This window comes from Lissotriton vulgaris, unplaced genomic scaffold, assembly GCF_964263255.1.
Source record: "Lissotriton vulgaris unplaced genomic scaffold, aLisVul1.2 SCAFFOLD_1555, whole genome shotgun sequence".
In the NCBI taxonomy this organism is placed as follows: Eukaryota; Metazoa; Chordata; class Amphibia; order Caudata; family Salamandridae; genus Lissotriton; species Lissotriton vulgaris.
This window is the reverse complement of record NW_028240693.1, coordinates 119,270-140,560: the sequence shown is the minus strand read 5'-3', so window position 1 is coordinate 140,560 and position 21,291 is coordinate 119,270. Positions and strand designations below refer to the sequence as shown.

The window sequence follows — 21,291 nt, the reverse complement described above, 5'->3', positions numbered from 1 at the left end:
AAGCTAGGTGGTGGGGTGCGTGCGTGCACTGTGACAGAGTTCCCTAACTGCCTGCGCCGCGCGAGTGCTCACAGCGCTTTTCGTCACATTCCCGCAACTTCATGTCGGGCAATACATTTATTGTCGGGCTGGGCCCCCTGCTCTGGATTGGTTTGGAAATGGATTGATTTGCTATTTACTCGGCAACCCTTGTCCTGCTATGTGGTCTACTGCGGGGCCGGCGGCGGGGTCCCCTCAGCGCGAGGCCCTGGGCAGCTGCCCATACCGCCCATTCCTAGGACCGGCCCTAGGGGATCTGTACAGCCACGGCCGGCAGTGAGAGTACCTGCAGGGCGGTGACGTGAGGAGGGGGAGGGCCAGGGAGGGGTGTAGTAATGTATGGATTACGGAGTTTCACAGGTAAGTAAACATTCAAATAAATAAAATGAATTTTGTTGTGCACACTGCATCGCAATTGGCGGATGCAGTGCTCTCAACAAAATTCGTTTTATTTATTTAAATGTTTACTTACCTGGGAAGCTCCGTAATCCATACATTACTACCCCTCACCCTGCCCCTCCCGCTCCCCACGTCACCGCCCTGCCGGTACTCCCACTGCCGGCCACGGCTGGATCTGTATATCTGTATATGATAATTTGATGTGTTCGTTTTTATTCATCTCATAGTACCTCACCTTGTGCATCTCGTATTTATTCACATGATATTTTTATTCATCTCATGATAGGTTTATTCACCTTGTGATATTTTTATTAATCTTGTGATATGGCCCTCATGATATTGACCCCCAAAGGATTAACAGCTTAGTCTGCCTTGCCAGGATTCGGAGGTGGAAGAGTTTGCTGGGATGAGGGGAAGAAGGGAGCTCTGCATGTGGACTGCATCCTTGAAGCTTAGAAAGGGTGATGTGCACGAGTGTGTGAGTCGAATGAAAGTCAGTGATGAATCTTTCTGGGCAGCTTTATACCTGCCTGGCTGTGAAGCCGCCACTTTTAATATTGTTACTCTGCCTCAGCTGGCTAGCAAAAAAGCATTGGCAAAGCCTATGGGTTTCACTGCTGAGACGTATTGGCTTTGCCAGTGCTTGTTTTAATTGGCTTGGTACATTTACATACACAAACACCCGTGGCAAATGTTCTCACAGGTCCTAGAACTAATGTAAACAAAGTTGCACAAAGAGCAGGGTTCCTCCCTCCCTAATGACCAGTGTAGCTCCTTGCAAACGATGCCTGTGTCAAGGACCACTAACAGTAAATGCAATCCTGAATCATCTATGGCACACTTGTGTCTGTTTATGGCTTAACAGTGGCAATGGCATAATAATTGTCATCCCTGACTATGTCGGGCATTTGTTGATAGTTGTGGCATACGGGCAGCCATCATTGACATATTAAGAGCATGAGCAGGCTATTTACAGCCATCCCTGATATAATAGTGTATGCCCCTCGCATAATAATTGCCATGACTAATATATGGTGGGCTTTCTGGCTGCTATGGAGTCCAGCCTTGGCATAATGGTGGCCCTCATATAATAGTGGGCTTTGTTGACATATTAAAGGCATCCTGCTGCTTTGGCAAGTGTAATAATTGGGCATTTGAATCAGAATCACTTCATGTGAGATGTTTGTACATGTGAGCACCCAATGAAAAGTACAACCTGAGGCTTCTGGACAGTGTGATTCCTAAAAATGAAAATGTATATTTTTAAGGCAAAAAATATGTTTTTCAGAAAACCTTTTTTAAGGAAACTGAGTTTGCATGCCTAAAATGGAAATTGATAATTGTTAGAAAGATGTGTGTATTTTCCGAAACTGATATCCTGATGAAGACAAATGGTTGCAATTCTAACACACATTTAAAGCTTGATAGTTGAATAATAGATGAAGGTGAGAGTTATTGCTGTGGTTATGTCCTTCGGCCCTTCAGCTTTATGATTGTGCTACATGTTCTTGGTCACCTACTCACAGACATGACAACGCTCAGTCCACTGACTTTCTTTAAAGGGCTGGGTTAAGTATAGAAGGAATTGACCAAGCCACAAGGCACTGCATGAGAGATCCCTTTAGGACTGTTTGAAAGGTCTGTGATGAAGTTCTCGACTGGTGGGTCAAAATGGACAGTTAAACCCGCACATGACTACTTGTTCCTGAGCCTAGACACATGAATTATGAATGAATTACGGACTTGTACCGCGCACAGCTACCCGAAGGCATCCCGGCGCCTTTTCGCTCACTCATTCAATAGATTAGGCAAACAGGTGAGTTTTTACCAGCCTCCTGAATTTTTGGTGGTTGGATTCCAACCTGATGGAGTCAGGAAGGTTGTTCCAGAGGTTGGTCGCTTGAAGGGAGAAGCATCTCCCGCCCGTACGTACTTTCCTTGTTTTTGGGACCACTAACAGATTTTTGTTGCTGGATCTGAGGGTCCGTGAAGGGAGGTAGGTGGAGAACATGGCTTGAATTAGTCCAGGGCCAGTCTTATAGAATACTTTGTGTACAGTGATCAAAGCCTTGAACTCTACCCTCCTTTGCACAGGTAGCCAATGTAAATGGCGCAACCCAGGTCTGGCGGATGTTCTCCGTGGGATGTCCAGCAATAGACGTGCGGCATAATTTTGCACAGTCTGAAGGGTTTTCAAGGTACTTTGCGTGGCTCCCAAGTAAAGAGCGTTAGCGTAATCAAGCCATGATAATATCAAGGCTTGTACCAGAATCCGCCTGGAATCGAATGGGAGGAGTTGGATGACTTTTCTGAGTTGTCTCAGCAAGGCAAAGCAGGTCCCAGCTACCTTGCGAACCTGTACTCCGAGGTTAAGAGCGGGGTCGAGCCAAACCCCAAGGCTCTTAATTTGGTTTCTTGGCGGGGGAGGCTGACCAAGGCATAATGGCCACCAATCATCGATATTAGACGGGGGCTGGTGTCCCAAAAGCATCACCTCCATTTTGGCACCATTCAATTTTAAGAAGGAACTGTCCATCCAAGCATGAATGTTTTCCAGACAAGAGGAGAGGTTATTATAGGGGGCGTTCTTAGATGATAGCGAGATGATCAATTGTGTGTCATCTGCATATGTCACCAGTTGTACTCCCCAGGGAAGAACCACCTCAGCCAAAGGCCTCATATAGATATTAAAAAGCGTGGGGCTGAGGGAAGAGCCCTGAGGAACACCACACTGGAGACACATTTGAGGGGAGGACACATTGTCCTCAAAGACTGCAAAGGTCCTTTCCGTTAGGAAGGAGCAAAGCCAGTTAAGTGCCTGGTCCCCAACCCCTACTTCTCTTAGCCTCTGGAGCAAGATGTTATAATTCACGGTATCAAAAGCCACGCTGAGGTCTAAGAGAAGTATTGCGACGTTACCTCCGTTGTCGAGGATTTTCCTAGTTTCCTCTACTATCGTGATGAGGGCGGTTTCTGTACCCTGGAGGCTACGAAAACCAGTTTGCGTTGAATGAAGAGCATTCCTTTCCTCCAGGAAGGTTGAGAGCTGGGAGTTCACATATTTTTCTGCTAGTTTGCTGACACATGGTAGTAGAGATATCGGCCGGTAGTTTGCCCAATCCTCAGGATTGAGATTCGGTTTTTTTAAGAGTGCCTTTATTCTGGCTTGTTTCCACACAGGGGGCACCATACCAGATTTCAATGAGGAATTTATCACCTCCTGAACCAGTGGGGTAACGGTCTCTGAAACCAGATGAAGGAACACAGGGGGTGCAGGGTCAAGAGGAGAACCCGATTTTAAATTTTTAAGCAGTGCCTGAGTGGTCGGGCCATCTATAGGAGGGAAATCCTTAAGCTCTGCCATGTCTTCTGTCGGCCCAACACAAAATTCCGGAGGGGAATGAGGGAAAGAGGAGTAGATATTTATAACTTTTTGGGAGAAAAAGGTGGCAAGCTCACTGCAGCGTAATTGTGCTTTACTGGGATCAACTAGAGAGGCAGGTGGTGTAATCAGTGATTTAAAGATTTTAAAAATTTCGCGGGGAGCATTGGCTGAGGTGTTAATTTTTTCCTGGAAATAGTTGGCTTGGGTAGTTTTAATTTCATGTTTATATCTCTTCAATGCTAACTTATAGCTCTCCTTACTAGCAACAGTGAAGCTTTTCCTCCATTTCCTTTCCTCTTGTTTACAGCACCGCTTAAGTGCTCTAAGTTCTTTGGAGTACCATGGGTTTTTTTTCTCTCCTAGTTTGTGAGAGCGTTGAGACTTGGGGAGGGTCAAGTCTAGAGAATTTTCGACCCACTGATTGAGTTGGGCGTTAGCTTCTGTGGGGTCGTTTTTTAGACTAGGTAAGGATTCCCTAAGGCTGGAATTCCAGCTGTCCACCGGGAGCTTGGACCAAACTCGAGTTATCCTCTTAGAGGCAACTGCAGGTCTGTCCTTTCCCATCATGGACAGACTGAAACGTAGCAGTTTGTGGTCTGACCAAGGGATACTGATTGTGTCGGTGAACTTCAAATTTCCTAGATTAGTGTAGCAATGATCCAGGGTATGTCCAGCTTTATGCGTGGGCCCTACGACTAGTTGAGTTAGCTGGAGTGCTTCCAAACTGGAAGTAGTTTGAGACAGGCGGGGGAATCGGGCTCATCAAGATGTATATTGAAATCACCTAGGATTGTGAAGTTGGAGGAAGTGCATGCAAGGGTGATTGCGTTAGTAAACAGTTCCTCACAAAATTGCCCATATGTGCCTGGGAATCTATATACTAGCAGTCCTGATAGGGTGCAGGTGGAAGAGAGTGCAATGGTGAACATAAAACTTTCAGCATCAGAGATGTTCACTTTCTCAATTCTGCCTGTCATTTCTTATCTTAGAATAATGCCGATGCCTCCACCTCTCGTATCAATCCGGTTTTGCCTTAGGATAGTATAGCCAGGGGGGAGTGCGCGGACAATATCAGGGTCGGAACTCTCGGTGGTCCAGGTTTCCGTAAGAAATAGGACATCGAGCTCTTGTTCCTCTAAGAGTAAATGAAGCTGGATCGCGTGACCAGGAAGGGATCTACAATTGAGTAGTCCTAAGGAAATTGGGCGGGGAGAGGCTTCATTGTGCCTGGTAATATCCTGGGTGAAGCTGAACTCGCACCCTGTACATGAAGGTAAAGTTCTGGTGTGTGTTGTTAGTATTCCACATTGAATGTTTACATTATTCCTTAGTGACAGTAGGGTATTGCGACTGTACGTTATGTGAGGGTGGATGAGGTCTGAAGAGGCAGAGTGGCTGGGCCCTGGGTCCGTCCTGGCCCGGACGGGCCCAGACGGGCTTACCTCAGGCGCACCTCCGGCGCTATTACGGCGCGTCCGCACTGCGCGTCCGCTGCGCGGAGGCATGGGGGCGTGTTTAAGTATCTGCACCGAGTGCCTGGGTTAATCAGGACTAGAGCGCCAACCGACCATGGGGAACCTCCCCAGGATGGCCGCCGCGTACAGTGCCCTTCGCCTCCTAGTTCGAGGCTGTACTAAGCCCTATGTGGGTCTAAAATGAAATGTCAGCGTGTCCCTGATTAAAATTGCCACAAAGCGAAAATAAAATGAGAACACAATGACAAAATGCAATTTTTAAAATCGGCCTGGAAGCAGGCTATGTAGCGTGTATAATGCGTGTCAAAGCTGGTCTGAGCTCTCCCGGCAGCCGCCTACGAAGAGCGAGCGAATCTTGCGAGGCCTGAATCTGGTTCCTTAAGTATCTGCACCGAGTGCCTGGGTTAATCAGGACTAGAGCGCCAACCGACCATGGGGAACCTCCCCAGGATAGCCGCCGCGTACAGTGCCCTTCTCCTCCTAGTTCGAGGCTGTACTAAGCCCTATGTGGGTCTAAAATGAAATGTCAGCGTGTCCCTGATTAAAATTGCCACAAAGCGAAAATAAAATTACAACACAGTGACAAAATGCAATTTTTAAAATCGGCCTGGAAGCAGACTATGTAGCGAGTGTAATGCGTGTCAAAGCTGGTGTGAGCTCTCCCGGCAGCCGCCTACGAAGAGCGAGCGAATCTCACGAGGCCTGAATCTGGTTCCTTAAGTATCTGCACCGAGTGCCTGGGTTAATCAGGACTAGAGCGGCAACCGACCATGGGGAACCTCCCCAGGATGGCTGCCGCGTACAGTGCCCTTCGCCTCCTAGTTCGAGGCTGTACTAAGCCCTATGTGGGTCTAAAATGAAATGTCAGCGTGTCCCTGATTAAAATTGCCACAAAGCGAAAATAAAATGAGAACACAATGACAAAATGCAATTTTTAAAATCGGCCTGGAAGCAGGCTATGTAGAGAGTGTAATGCGTGTCAAAGCTGGTGTGAGCTCTCCCGGCAGCCGCCTACGAAGAGCGAGCGAATCTCGCGAGGCCTGAATCTGGTTCCTTAAGTATCTGCACCGAGTGCCTGGGTTAATCAGGACTAGAGCGCCAACCGACCATGGGGAACCTCCCCAGGATGGCCGCCGCGTACAGTGCCTTTCGCCTCCTAGTTCGAGGCTGTACTAAGCCCTATGTGGGTCTAAAATGAAATGTTAGCGTGTCCCTGATTAAAATTGCCACAAAGCGAAAATAAAATGAGAACACAATAACAAAATGCAATTTTTAAAATCGGCCTGGAAGCAGGCTATGTAGCGAGTGTAATGCGTGTCAAAGCTGGTGTGAGCTCTCCCGGCAGCCGCCTACGAAGAGCGAGCGAGTGATAACATTTTAGTCTAAAAATTAAAGCACACTATGGATTAGCCAGTGTTATGTGAAAGTTTTATGGGTCCTGGAATTGCTGCTGAGAGTGAGGGGGGGGGGGATTCTCCACTGAACAGCACAGGCTCAAGACTTCCTTGATATTAGCTACAGTACGAAATGAGAATTACTCGATAACCCATTTATTCTCATCTGTTTAAATATTATAGGAAAATCAAATATCTCCACCCAGCTTCTATCTCCTGTCTGGCGTCATTCTACCTCACCTCTGAAGGACAGAAAAACAAATAAAAATATTAAGTAGAGCTCTTACAAATTATGTGTTTGGCTTTATGTGTTGCTGTTCGCTTTTTTCCAAAATTAGGAGCACAACAATGTAATCTTATTCTTTTCATCTGTCCATTAACTTAGTAGTTGCAATCACTCTTTTTTCACTTGTGTTTACCAAGCCTCCTAGTAAATCATCAAGCACTGTATCTTATCTTAAGATCTTTTATTCAATCCAAAACATCACTTTACTTTGGCAGACCCAGGCAACACGTTTCATCCCTTATAGGGACTTCATCAGGACAAATGTCTGAGGTTTCATTTCTCCATGGCCATTGTTTCAATTCCAGTCACTTTGATTCATTGATCTCACGTCTTGCTTGATGTGCCGCGGGTTCCTGTATTGCATCCGATAGCTCGAGCTAAAGATAAGATACGACGCATGATGATTTACTAAGAGGCTTGGTATAGACAAGTGGAAAAAGAGTGCTACTGTCCGCTATTTTTAAATCTGTGCTTTATTTTTAAAGTACTGATTGACAAGAATCTTTCAAAACTCTGCTTTTAAATCATTTCATATTGGAGCAGCTCGGCAGCATGAAGGCAACACAGAAAAGATTTCCTGTGAAAGTTGCTTAAATTAATTTTGTTAATCCTTGGCAGCTCTAGTATTTTAATTCACTTAATGTTTTATGAGCTCTTTCCAATTACTGTACCCTTTACTGAGAGCTGTGGGCGAAAATGTCTGGGCAGCCTCACGACGTCACACTTGACATGCGCACCCTACAAGCATGGAAAACAAGACTATAATGAATGGAGAGGAAGTTCAGCCACAGTATTGCTGTGTCTTACAGGACACGTAAAATTGAAGTAGCCCTATGCATTGAAATCCTGTACCTTTGGAATGTTGACTTGTATCTGATCGCCCTTGTGAAACGGGCTCATCCATTCCACACAATCTATAGAAGGGCAAACAGCTGTACATTTTTACCATGCTTGATGGCTGCTGCTGTGTTAATTAGTACAGTATTAGATGTTATCCACCTGTGTGGTACTCGTTTCTTGAACCTGAAACGGAGGAAAAGCTCTATTGGTCAGGTGCACCAGCTGAAGTTGATTAAGACCCGGCAAACTAACGTAAGCTTTGAGTGAACCGTCCACAGGTCACTGAAGGGAACCATAGATCACCAAATGGCAGTTGAAGTTCTCTGTATAGTATGTATGCAATGTATAGTCAGCACTGTCTGCAGGTCTTTCTTACCTTAAGACGTACGGTTCGTTATGCCAAACAACGGGGCTCGAACCGAGTCCGACTCCCACGGGGCCCGAACCGTCCGACTCCCGACTCCACCCTGCTCTCCTGGCCAGGGAACACGTACGGCGTGCATGCTGCGCAGCGTCACTGCAGAGCGGGGGCTGGCCAAAATGATGTCCAGGGCCGTCATTGGTAGCGCTTTCGCGCGCTACCAGATTGACGGCCCTGGGACCCACATCATTAAAGGCCTGCCACCCGCGCACTGTGAACTGCGCACGGCACCACCACCACTAAGGTAGGTGGTGGGGTGCGTGCGTGCACTGTGACAGAGTTCCCTAACTGCCTGCGCCGCGCGAGTGCACGCAACGCTTTTCATCACACTCCCGCAACTTCATGTCAGGCAATACATTTATTGTCGGGCAGGGCCCCCTGCTCTGGATTGGTTTGGAAATTGATTGATTTTCTATTTACTCGACAACCCTTGTCCTGCTCTGTGGTCTACTGCGGGGCCGGCGGCGGGGCCCCCTCAGCACGAGGCCCTGGGCAGCTGCCCATACCGCCCGTGTCTAGGACCGGCCCTGTCCGCACTGTGCAATCAATGTGAACAGCACCATGCAGAGGGAAAGTGGGCGCAAGCGGGCGCTGCTTCCTTTCTGCCCTCTCGAGTAGATTCTTTTACCAGAGCGGCAACATTCTCAATGTGAACAGACAGTTTCTCAGTGCGAGTAGTCGCAAGCATAGTGTTCAAAAGAAGCAACAGTGAGGGTAGCACACACTGTAGCACAGAAAATAACCCAAATTCACAAATAGAGATAACTCAATTGTCTATTTTGGTTTGACGTCCGCTCAAAACTCCAAGTGGATCCACCGTCCTAAGATCCAAAAATGTCCAATGATTCCTGAATTGACAATTCGAAATAAGGAATGACCGGGGCGGACGGTGGGAACGTGGAAGTTTTAGTGAAAGTTACGAACTAGGAACTGGATGAGAACGGGGTATAATGACGAGCGCTGTTATGATTGGTGTGACACGAGGGCTACAATAAGCCTGATTGGTGGCTCGAAATATAAATAAATCAAGGTAAACAATAACAAACTCGAGGTTAAGAAATCGCAGATGTGTAAGAACTAACTGCAAAGAAGAGCGCGGTCGTGAGTGGCTGCAATAAAAGGGTGCATAAACTAGTAATAATACGAATGAAATTTTAGCTTTCATTTATTTGGTGGTAGGACGATGAACTCTTCATCCGGGAATATTCGAGTAGAGAGGGAGGTAGTGTCAGAACTAAATGTAAGGAGGAGCGCGGTCGTGATTGGCTACAATATGAGGGTGTGAAAACCGGAAAGAATACGATGGAAAGAGTTGCTTTCCTCTGATTGGTGGATGAACGATGAACTCACTAGCCGGAAATACTCTAGCAGAGAAGGCAACTTCAAGTTTGTTTCGAACGGAAGCGAGGTGTAGCGGACCTAAGAGGGAACTACATGTGACATTTTAGCGCGAAAGCAAAGGACAGTGATTGGTTGCATAAGGATTTAAATATCAGGAACAAAAGTAGGTTAATTGCACGGAGGACAAAAGATATGCCCGTCGCTGCTGACTGAGACTGCCCGCATTTGAACTTTTTGGTGTTGGATTAAGGTAATAGGAGAGGGAATTGAGTTTGTGTGTTCATGGATTTGTTTTGATAGTTTTAATTGGTAAAGATAGAGATTAAGAGTTGGTGTATTCTTTATTTTGTTTTTGTGTGCATTAGGAACTGCCAGCAAGAGGAAAAACGAGGCGTTGGATGGTTTGGCTTAGTTTAATAGTAATTTTGAAGCCACAAGCACGTCCTTTGGATTTTAATATATGTGTATACATATATATGTTTTTCAGATCTGAATAGGAAACATAGAGAGTGGGTATTTGAGCAAACGCGGAAGGGAATTATGGATAGCTAAATGGTAAGCAAACATTTGTGGTGAATAGGGGAAAGTACTATGGTACATGTCAGTAGGGAATATACATGGATAGTGAATTGGTAGATATTATGTTGTATTTTACAGAGAATTTAACAGAAGAAGTAAAGAAACAAAGGGAAGTTGAGGTCCTAACCTGGATCCTATTCACTAAAGAGGTGAGATTCAATCTGAACTCATGTTAGGAACCTGCTTTTTGTAACTTTAGAGTATCCTAGAAATTGATGGACATGAGAGTAATGCTCAGCAATAATTGACTCTTTTGAAGTATATGATGACAAACATGGCATGTACCATATATATCATTGGGATGTTTTCATTACAGATATCGAATTGTGGTTAATAGCTATTATAAACTGGGATTAGAGAGATTTATCTGTCGAACAAACTATTAAAAGGTAGGCGTTTCTGAATTTTTGAGGCATACCACAGTATTTGTTAATTCTGTGAGTTTGGGGAACAGATCTATGGAGTTCATTTGAAGGTATTTTGAACAATACTTCAGACTGCCAAGTAGGCAGGGGGTGAGGTATACAGTATCAATAAATGTGTACTGTTATGGTAATACTGTGATGTTGTTCATTGAAATTTCGTAATACTTCAGACTGTCAAATAGGCAGGAGGAGAGGTATAAAGTATAAATGATTGTGTACTGTCATGGTAATATTGTAATTTTGGTTATTGGGATTTCAAGTGTATAATGCACTTTCCTTGTTTGATTTATATTCCAACAGCCCTGATGATGTCCTTCATTGGACGAAACGCGTTGGCTGTCTGATGTTTTGAGTAAATTTGGATTCATTTATGTTGAAATTCACTAAGGAAGCTGTCGTCAGTTGATGAATGAGAACGTGAATAAAAAAATTGGGAATCAACAATCTTTGGCCCTGTGATATTTTCAAGAAGTATGGACCGCTCCCTCTAATCATTGGAATAGTCGCACGCATACATGACCACTTGCAAAGAGAAATCTGACTGCTCATGTTGAGAAATGTCTCCCGGCATTGACTTTACACGCTCACCAACTTGACGTTGACGAATGCGAACGATGGAAAATCTCGCTGGGAGGTGGATTTTCCTCGCTTGCCAACTTGACGTTGACGAGCGAGGAAAAAAACTCTGTGAGCTCACCGCCCCGGCTTAGCCATTTGTGTCTTTTGACTGTCACTGAATACATGTCTGGGTTGGGTGACAGCTAGGCTTTGTGCATTCCCTCAGACAGCCACAGAAAGAGGGAGCTTAAGTGTGACTGATGTGCCATCCACATCCTGATGGGCCATCCAAGGCAGGATGGGAGGAAGGAGCTGACACCTGAATAGGCTGTGTCCTGTCCCCACAGAAAAGAGAGCTTAACTGCCTGTAGGGAGTCCGGAGTCCTGCAGGGAGGGCAGGGACTCTGTGCAGTTCAAAGACCTCTCTTTGAAGTCTCCCCCACTTCAAAGACACAACTGGGTATAAGTACTGGGCCTCTGACACCACAACCTCAGTACACTTCTAGATGTGTGAATGCTCTGCCAGGAAGAAGGACTGCTGTGCTGCTATAGGAGTGCAACTCTGTTGGACTTATGCTCTGGAAGAACTGATTTTCTGCTGTAATGACCTGTCTGCTGCCCTCCTTGCCTAAGTGAAAAGGACTGGACCTACATGAACCTAGAGTTGCGCAAAGGGACATCAACGACTTCACTCCACTCATCAACAGCACCTGGACTCTGCCATCTGAAAGTTTTGCCCTGTTAAATGGTGACAATCCAGTCCTGAGGCCTTGGAAGTGGGGTTAAAGGGCTGCAACAGCAAAAAAAAAAATGCTGTTGTTGCGTGGCTCAGAACCAGTGCATTTCAATCAACAATAAAACATGGGCGCAGCTGCCAGGTTCGAGGACATCACATCGCTGTTAGACCTGGCATCATTGGCGTGAGTCTCCCTTAAATTTTGTCGGATTGCCTCCTCTGTTTTTGATATGTTTTTGCAGGGGTTATGCTTTGGGCACTGTGCCACTGCTATTCAGTGCCACAGTGCAAGTGCTCCCTATGTTGAATTGATGTACTAATTAGTGATTCCATGATTGGGTTATTTTATTTACTTGTCAGACCCTAGTACAGTGCACCATGTGTGCCCAGAGCTTGTAAATCAAATGCTGCTGGTAGGCTTGCAGCACTGGTTGTGCCACCCACAGAAGTGTTCCTCAGGCCTGCCATTGCAAGGCCTGTGTGCAGTTTGTGATGGCCATGTCGACTTGGCAAGTGCACCCACTTGCCAGTCCCTAAACCTTCCCTTTGCTTCATATCAGACACCCCTATGGTAGGCCCAACGGCAGGGTGCATTGTACGTTTAAGGTAGAACCTGCCATGGTGTGTGTAGCACGTCCTAATAGTGAATTACAGCCATTTTCATTTTTCACTATTGCAAGGCTACCTGTTCTCAATAGGCCAGAATGGGCAGTTAGATTATTACATTTTATAATCCCAACTGACTCAGGGAACATGGTAGAAATTCGAATTTAGTATGCCTGAACTCAGAATGATAAAATACATCTTTTAGTAAAGTGGTTTTAACATTCTGTGTTTGCAAATACCACTTTTGTCTGGTTTTGTGAGTGACAGGGCTGGGGGATTCCAAGAGATAGGCTGAATCACCCAGTGGTGAATAGAGAGATCTGCATCTAGATGAGAGAGAGGAGTTGCACCTGAACCTTGAATAGGGCTGTGCCTGCCTTCCACAATGCTGGCTCCACCTCCTGGGGTGCGGCTGATATCTCTGCCCTGCACACTGAAAGAAGAGAAGGAAGACTGTCAACAAACTGCTCCAGGGCTGTACTTGCCTTCCACAATGCTGGCTCCACCTCCTGTGGGGCATCTGATGTTCCTGCCCTGTGAAAGGAAAGGAGAAGTCTGGTAAACAGAGTGCTTCAGAACTGGTTTGGACTGGGCACAGGCCCCTCTCCCTTCAGAGAACAAAGGATTTTGGGGTATAAATATTGGGTCCCTGATCCCAAGAAATTAGATCACTACAAGAAAAAACTTTTGTTGAGGAGAGGAACCTGAAGAAACTGAGGAGAGACTATTCCCAAGCTGAAGTGCTGCTTGGGGGATTGGCTTGCAGTGGTTGCCTGACTGCCAAAGACAGGAGAAAGAACTTTGTGTACTTTACTTTCAACTTGTGAAGGATCTCCAAGGGCTTGGAAGAGAGCTTGCCCCCTGACAGAAGTCTCAGGACCACTAGACTTCATCAGCCTTTGTGGATTGCTGCTGGAAACGCTGTTTCAGTGGCTTCAGAGGCATGGCGCTGTAACCGACTCTCACGACCGGCCCGGTGTCCTGTAGGCACCGCATCGAACCACGTCCACCTCGAACAACGCAAGCTCTGAGCTCACCGACTCCGTCCTGATGCCGTCACCAAGCCGTTGCCTGCACTGTGACTGGTGGACACCGCGACGTGCAATACCTCGCTACACCGACTCATACTGGTCTGACCGACGCGGTCACTGCTGCTGACTTCGAGTCCTGTGAACACCCCGGAGTTGGGCACTGCCTCGCACACTTCGCGACGCACCACCCGACTCGCACCGCTGTCCGGACTGATCAACGCCAGCTCCCGAACTCCGGCTCTGTTGCCGGACCGCAAGCTGGGAGCACCGCAACGAAGCACTGTCTCCTCCTGCAACGCACGCCTTGGATCCACTGACTGTGTCAGTGGGCTGCTGCCTGCACCGCATCGAGGGACAACGCGTCCTGCAACGCTTTCTTTTCTGCACCGCGATGAACACCGGAACCGGCTTGCAAGTCCGTGCCGGCCGCATCAAGTAAAAGGTACTCTGACTGAATCTGTCGACATTTGAGTGTGCCCAAACCGATGCGTTCCACTGAATTTGTTGGACTCTGTGTTATTTAAACAACGCTGAAGCCGGACAGGGCTACCGACTCGCAAAAAACCTTGATTTAATCCTTTTTAACCAGAACTCTTGAAATGTAATAGTATTGTGGATTATTTTTGTCATTTATTGGTCTTGTGGTAACTCTATATAAAATATACTTATTGTTATAACTATACAACCTGTGTGGTGTCCATCTGTAGTGTTGTCACTTGATTACTATATGTGTTCACAAATGCTTTACACACTGCCTCTGAGATAAGCCTGTCTGCTCGTGCCAAGCTACCAAGTGGCTGAGCAGGGGTTATTCTAGGAGTGTAACCCCCTTACTCTGACTGGAAGAGAGGGTCCCTATTTGTCACAAGTACCTACCTGTGCCAACCAGAGACCACCAATTCTAACACCCTTCTACCAGGAATTGCAAAGTGGACCATTGTTCCTTATGCGACCCTCTGGCCGGGTTGGAATTATCACCGGCCTCGCGACACCGCATTGCATTTCCGCCACACAACCCTGAAGAAGTCACAGGATACTTCCCTCTTGTGATGAAACACGTGTTGGCTGGTTGTTTTTCGTTGTTGCATCATTAAAAACATTTGAATAATGTACTGGTGTTGACCAAGGATATTCGCTAAATACAAGACATTTCAACTATTGTTATATCCTTATTACGTGTGTACAGGACTGTGTTCTCATTACTGGTGTGGGTTTTCGACTCAAACATTTACGGGGGTTACAGGGTATTTCCCCCCGACCTCACAGCACCGTGCACAATCTGAGCAGAATAGACACAATGCGAACAAGTCTGAGCGCCAAACTTCCTGTCTACTAAAAACCCTACAGCGATTTAGTACAATCAGTAACAATGCAGCCTTCTCTCAAACTCAACAAATTGATGCAGCATGAGAAACACCAATGCAAGTACCATAAACACACACGCACAATAAGAACAGCACAATCAGTTACAATCCAGGCTTCTCTCGCACACAGGTCCAGCCAGGCAACACCAGTGTAAGGATCATCTCACACACAAAATACGAACAGCACAAGCAGTACCAATGCCCCCTTCTCTCACACACACACACGAGACGCAGCACTAGAGGGCGGGTGTATATGCTTCAGTCACAAAGCCGAGGTACAGTATAGTCAGCAGCAGAGAAGGATGAGCTTTAAACAAGCACAAAACATGCAGCAACGGTGCAGCTTCACATACAGATGGCCAACAGGTGATGAGCTCCGGCCGGGAGCTCCCTGGCTAGGAATTGACTTTTGGCTCTAATCCCCTGGAATCTACCCCCACATCTGACCTTTTTACTCACCTGGGGTAACTTGGATTGCGGTCCTTTGACTCTCCAACTCCTGCGATTGAATTTCGAAATCTTCTGATGAACTGTAAATAATATACCGACCACGGAGCCCAAGCAACATGGCTGATGCCAGTTGGAGCTACCTAGATTGCTATATAGGAGATTGGCTCTGGTTCACAACCCCGGCCATCACCTATCCAGCCAGACGTTGGACACGGTTTTCCTCGTCTCTCCGCTGTGTCTCCTTCCTCCCCCACCTTCCTGATGAATCACCGAGGATCTGCGACCGAGGAGCCAATTTCAGCGCGGCCGATGCCCGTGGAGATACTTGGGTGCTGTGGTGGGGATGGTTTGTGGATCACCCCTCTTGGCTGTCTCCTGCCTTTCTGAGCTTAACTGCTGTTGCTCGACCTTTTGCGTCGTCTCCTGAAAGACGACTGGGACACACAGGTCTTGTTTCCCACAGTGGTGCAGCGGCGGTGATTGCTGCACTGCAAACCGTTACCCCCAAGCTTGTTTTCACTTTTCGAGCATGGTGAGGCACGCCCTCCTGATCCCTGCTGTTGCCCCCCTCTCCAGAGCTGCTGCCTAGGCACCCAATATGACTTCCCCTGACTTTGCAACATGCTAAACTATGACACTGCTGCCCCTATTGACCCGAGCCTGAGCACATTGACGACCCGTTTGTGATCGGTGATCTCCAGCCCTCCTCCCCCCCCCTTGATCCTGTGGATGCCTCCTCCATCCAGCCCTGCTCCATGGAGTCTGCTCCCTTGTGGTTTCTTTGGATGGGATTTTTGTGAATCCGGCCATTTTGGGATAATGTTATCGGTGCCCGCAACCTGGGTCCTCCTTTTTGGTGGTTTCGACGGATCCTAATTGCTGCTGGACTGCTCCCTTTTCGCCTGACTGACCTTACCTCAATATTGAGCCCCCCTTTTTTGGTCTCCAACGTCCCTCTCATTTTGTTCAGTCACTGAGATACTGGATGTTGAGATTGTTGGTCCCCAGTCGGTTAGTTTATCCTTCACTTTGACTGTTTTGTTCCCCTGAAGTGATTAACAACAAGGTGCTAAGAGGGAACAATAGTCATAGGTCGCCCTCCACTCAATTATGTATTCACAAAACAAGACCTAGACCACAACGGCATCAAATCATAAATCACTTAATGGTGTACCAACACATGCAAATCTTTTGCAAATCACTCCTCTCTTTTAATAGATGAGGTAGGAGGTACATCCATGTTATGCCCTGTTTAAAAACATATGCCCAATCCCATGGGAAACATAAATACAGTTGTGAGACAACAAAAACCACACACCTTGGTGCCAAATTGAGGTAGGTAGAAAAAAGTGTGTGTGAGCGAGATGGCGCCTCACGGGCGAACCACCAACGGGAACCTGGCAGGTACTCACCAGGATTGCCCTGTTCTCATCATTGGCACCATCAAGCTCGAAAGAAGGAGTTGTGTCCATAACACAAACAAAACAGTGTTTGTGAGGGAATGCAGTGGGTGAGAACAAACGAAAAACAACAAACATATAAAACCCACACAAAGCTCATTGAGACAGCACACGCTATGATCACTGGCTCGGCCAACTTCACGGTCTTAGGAGACCTCAATCTCCACTTAGACGACTCTTCAGATGCTCAAATCAGCAACTTCGTCGCAGACCTAGCGGCCCTGCAGATAATCCAGCTCGTCCGAACCCCCACACATGTTGCGGGCCATTTGCTTGACCCGGTATTTACTAACATACCAGAGGCCAAAGCTGACGACCCCAAACCCATGGCCTGGACGGGCCACTCGTTAATAACCCTCTCATTCCCGAACAACTCCCCTCCCGTAAAAAAATCACCCACCGCACGCCTAAAACGACCGTGGCACAAACTCCAACAATGTGACCTAGCGGTTAGTCTAGGGGCACCTAACCTGGAGGATATAAACGACATTGAAACATCATATGCGTCCTTCCAGGACTGGATCACCAAGGGATTGGACGCCATTATACCAGCCAAGTGGACAAAGGGCGAAACACCCCTTCCAACCCCTGGTACGATGAGAACCTTAAAACGATGAGGAAATCTTGTAAAAAAGCGGAACAGAAATGGAGGAAGGAATATAAGCAGGAGGACAAAAACGCATACTTGGCCACTCTCAGAACATACCACAAGGCAATTCGGGTAGCCCGTGCTGCCTTCTACGCTACTGAGATAAAAGCTAGCCCCAACCCCACGAAAACTATTTTCCAAATCGTGCAAAAACTGCAAAATGGTGACAAACCGCCTCTCACATCACCTCCACGCAGCAATGTGAAGACCTGGCCACCTTCTTCACGGAAAAAGTAAAGAAAATTTACAACGCCTTCACCCAGGATAGTCCAGAGGACAACGCCGCCTTTGGAGACTCCAGGCTCACTTGCCTACCCGCTATCTCAGGTGAAGAACTCACCAAACTGTGTAGGAAGGTGAAATCGGGTGCCCCCACAGATCCGATGAGACCAATTCACTTCCTGGGAGCCTTGGAATTTTTCCTCCCATCCTTGACCTCACTCCTTAATCTCTCATTTACCACAGCCACGGTACCCACCTGCTGGAAACAGGCCTGGGTAACACCGATAATAAAAAAAACCCTTCTAGACCCCTCTAAACCGGAGAACTACGGCCCGTTTCACTGCTCCCATGGGTAGCGAAACTAGCGGAAGCCCACGCGAACAAAATTCTCAGTGATCATATGGCAAAAAACAACATCCTGGACCCCTCCCAACATGGGTTCAGGCCGGGCCATAGCACGGAATCCGCGCTCCTCACCTCCACGGAAAACTTAAGGGAAATCATGGACACCGGTAAAAGTGCCGCGCTGATACTGCTCGATCTCAGCGCGGCCTTTGACACGGTCTCCCATGCCATCCTACTAAAACGCCTTGAAAACATCGGGATCGTAGACTCGGCACTTCAATGGTTCCGATCATTTCTAACTAATAGATCATTCAGGGTATCTGCCCCTCCGTTCATCTCCCAACCCCAAGACATAGGACAAGGAGTCCCACAGGGCTCTGCCCTCAGTCCCTCCTTGTTTAACCTATATATGCAACCCTTGGCGGAGGTTGCCAAGACATGGGGCCTCACAATGGTGTCGTACGCCGACGACACTCAGTTGGTCATCAGCCTCAATGAGGCCCCCTCTCCGAGGCCACTAGATTCAGGGATGGACTGACTGCCGTTGCAAATTGGATGACAGCAAACTGCCTCCAACTCAATGGTGGCAAAACCGAGGTGCTGATAATGGGGAAAAACAGTGACAACTGGAATGACCTCTGGTGGCCCCAATCATTAGGCCCAGCACCCCCCCCCGAAAACTCTAGCAAAAAATCTAGGAGTTTGGCTGGACTCCACTCTGAGCTTCCAGTCGCACACCAAAAAAGTTGCCGCAACTTGCATTGGTTTACTGAGAAGTCTCAACCCTATCTTAGGCTACTTTGACTCCAAAACGCGACAACTCATTGTGCAATCTACCATCCTGTCCAGGCTGGACTACGCAAGTGTCCTGCTGTTAGGAGCAAACAAATCTGAAATAAAGAGATTCCAACGGATCCAGAATTCGGCTGCAAGGGCTATAGTAGGTCTCCCTAGAAGGTGCTCGGTGAGAGCGACCATTCACAGACTACATTGGCTACCCATCGAAGCCCGCATCCAATTCAAGGCTCTCATATTCGCCTTTAAAATACTGAAGAACGAAGGACCAGAGCTCCTCCGTTCTCTGTTGACCCCCTATTATCCCAAACGGAATCTCCGGTCCAAGGGGCAACATTTAGCCATGATACCCCACACAAAGTTCTGCCGCATCGGAGGGCGTTCCTTCAAACTACTGGGGGCCAAGTTATGGAACTCCCTTCCCCTCCACATCCGATGCATCGACAATATGCTAGCTTTCCGTAAAGCGACCAAAACCCATCTCTTTCCCTCTTTGTAGGTCTCGTCTCTCGTCTCAGTTGGTTGTGTTATGGTTCTAGCGCCGGGACGCCCCGTTGCTGGGGCAGCTGTTTGCGCTTTACAAAACAGATAACATAACATAACATATAACACAAACAACACAGAGCTTCACATACACACATACTTCCCTCACTATAGACCAGACAGATACCTGAGATGCAACAACGTAAACCTAATTCCAAAGATTTAGATGTCAGTGGTGCAGCAAAAGAACGATGGATTTAACCCAGTTCTCTTGACCATCATTTGTTTGCGTAGCACTTTTCACCCTAAGTGTGCCAGGTATGCCCAGACGTGGGTCCCCTGCTCACTGTGCCGATGGATTCAAGCTAGCCTGGCTGATGAAGGGTTATACCCTGAAACCGGTCCCAGGATGCTTGTTTCCGGTCCAGGGAGGACGTGGCTTTGCCGTTCGTTCTGGACTGTTCCCATGAGGCAGAGGGTCAAGGCTGATTTGCATATGGCTGGGTCTAAACTGGGGTGGCGTGTTGAGCAAAAGAACAATGGATTTAACCCAGATCTCTTGACTGGGGGTGAATGTATGATTCATTCAGCATTCCGTCCATCATTCCCTTGCGGGTGCAGTGGTGCCCAGGCCCAGAGGCAGGAAGGGGTCACCTGCACTGGTTATTGCTAAGCTTTCTGATGATAGTCCGTGGGACACAGCGTGCTCTCTCTCAAGCAGCACTCAGCTCCCAGAAGGTGTTCAGTGTGAAAGGTGCGCTATACAAGTGTGTGAACTTGTTCATGATGCTCTGTTCCTGATTCTGCCTCTGGTTGCTACTACCCAGTCCTTGTGCTCAGCTCCTCCAAGTAGTTTAGTGTGAAAGGGGCTCTACACAAGTACGTTTATTCGCTTGTGACCCTCTGTTCTACATTCAGGCTCTGTACTCTCATACCCTGTACTCCTGCTCAGCGCCTCAAAGCACTTTAGTGTGACAGGGGCGCTATACAAGGCCCTCTGTTCTATATTCTCATTCCAGCTCCTCTTACCTTGTACTCCTGCTCAGCTCCTTGAAGCGCTTTAGTGTGACAGGGGCGCTATACAAGGCCCTCAGTTTTATATTCTCACTCCAGTCCTCCTACCTTGTACTCCTGCGCTGCTTCCTTGACAGGGGTCACACGGTGCTCTCTGTGGCCCAGGGACATCCAACAGACCAAACACAGGAGTCCACTGTCGGTGTCACAGAAGAGCTGCAGCCTCTCCCCGTGCTCCTCACACAGACTTCCAGGCGCTAGTTGCATTCTTTTCACCGTTTCTACCATGTTTGCTAATCTCTTATTCGGCTTCAGTTCTCTCTCCGGGTCAAACCTGTGTCTGCATTCTGGGCAGGATTTCTCCAAATCCTCGCAGGCCTTGAATCTGGTGAAGCAGGAGTCACAGAAGATGTGTCCACAGTCTAAGGTCACGGGGTCAGTGAACAGCTCCCTGCAGATGGAGCAGGTGGCTTCTTCTAGGAGCTTCGCCCTGGGGTCTGCGGCCGCCATGTCTGCTCTGAGCTGGGCTGTTCTCTCCCTCTGACATGACCTTTGCACCTATTTGAGCAAGGTGTGTCTGCTCAGGCAGCTGACGAGATGTTCAAAGGTAGAAGTGTGTCTGCCCCGCCCTCGGGTCACTGCTGCACACAGTGACTTTAGAGTAAAACTTTAGAGGTGGAAAGGGTGTTTGTGGCGCCGCCCAGTGGTCACTGCTGCTCACAGCGTCTGCACAGTAAAACATTTACAATAAAACTGCTTAAAACAGGTAACTGATATTCGAGTCCGTTTTGCCTACTAGGCTAGTAGTACTAGAACAACCCGGATCTGCAAGTTCAGCTCTTTTGTTTTTCGCGCGTTTAAGCCGCGAAGAACTAGGAATGCCGTCAAAAGAGCAGAGAGCCGTTTCAGTCATTAAATATGTCAAGTAAAACACGCTAACTCCCCGGTTTCGGAAGGCTATAGTGGAAATACTAAATGTATTTATTATGTAAAT

General features: G+C 47.5%; 1 protein-coding gene across 2 annotated transcripts in view; it reads right to left on the bottom strand.

The window, feature by feature from the left end:
* LOC147672903 (E3 ubiquitin-protein ligase TRIM39-like) overlaps positions 1–20,876 on the bottom strand; it is a 222,392-nt gene extending 201,516 nt beyond the window's left edge. Inside the window, exon 1 of one of the 2 annotated variants that reach the window (XM_086947933.1) lies at positions 20,406–20,876. In XM_086947933.1, the coding sequence (XP_086804059.1) occupies positions 20,406–20,807 (402 nt within the window). In that variant the 5' untranslated portion in view covers positions 20,808–20,876. The remainder of the gene's footprint in view (positions 1–20,405) is intronic. The other variant, XM_086947932.1, reaches the window with a different exon arrangement.
* Between the last annotated feature and the right edge of the window lie 415 nt (positions 20,877–21,291).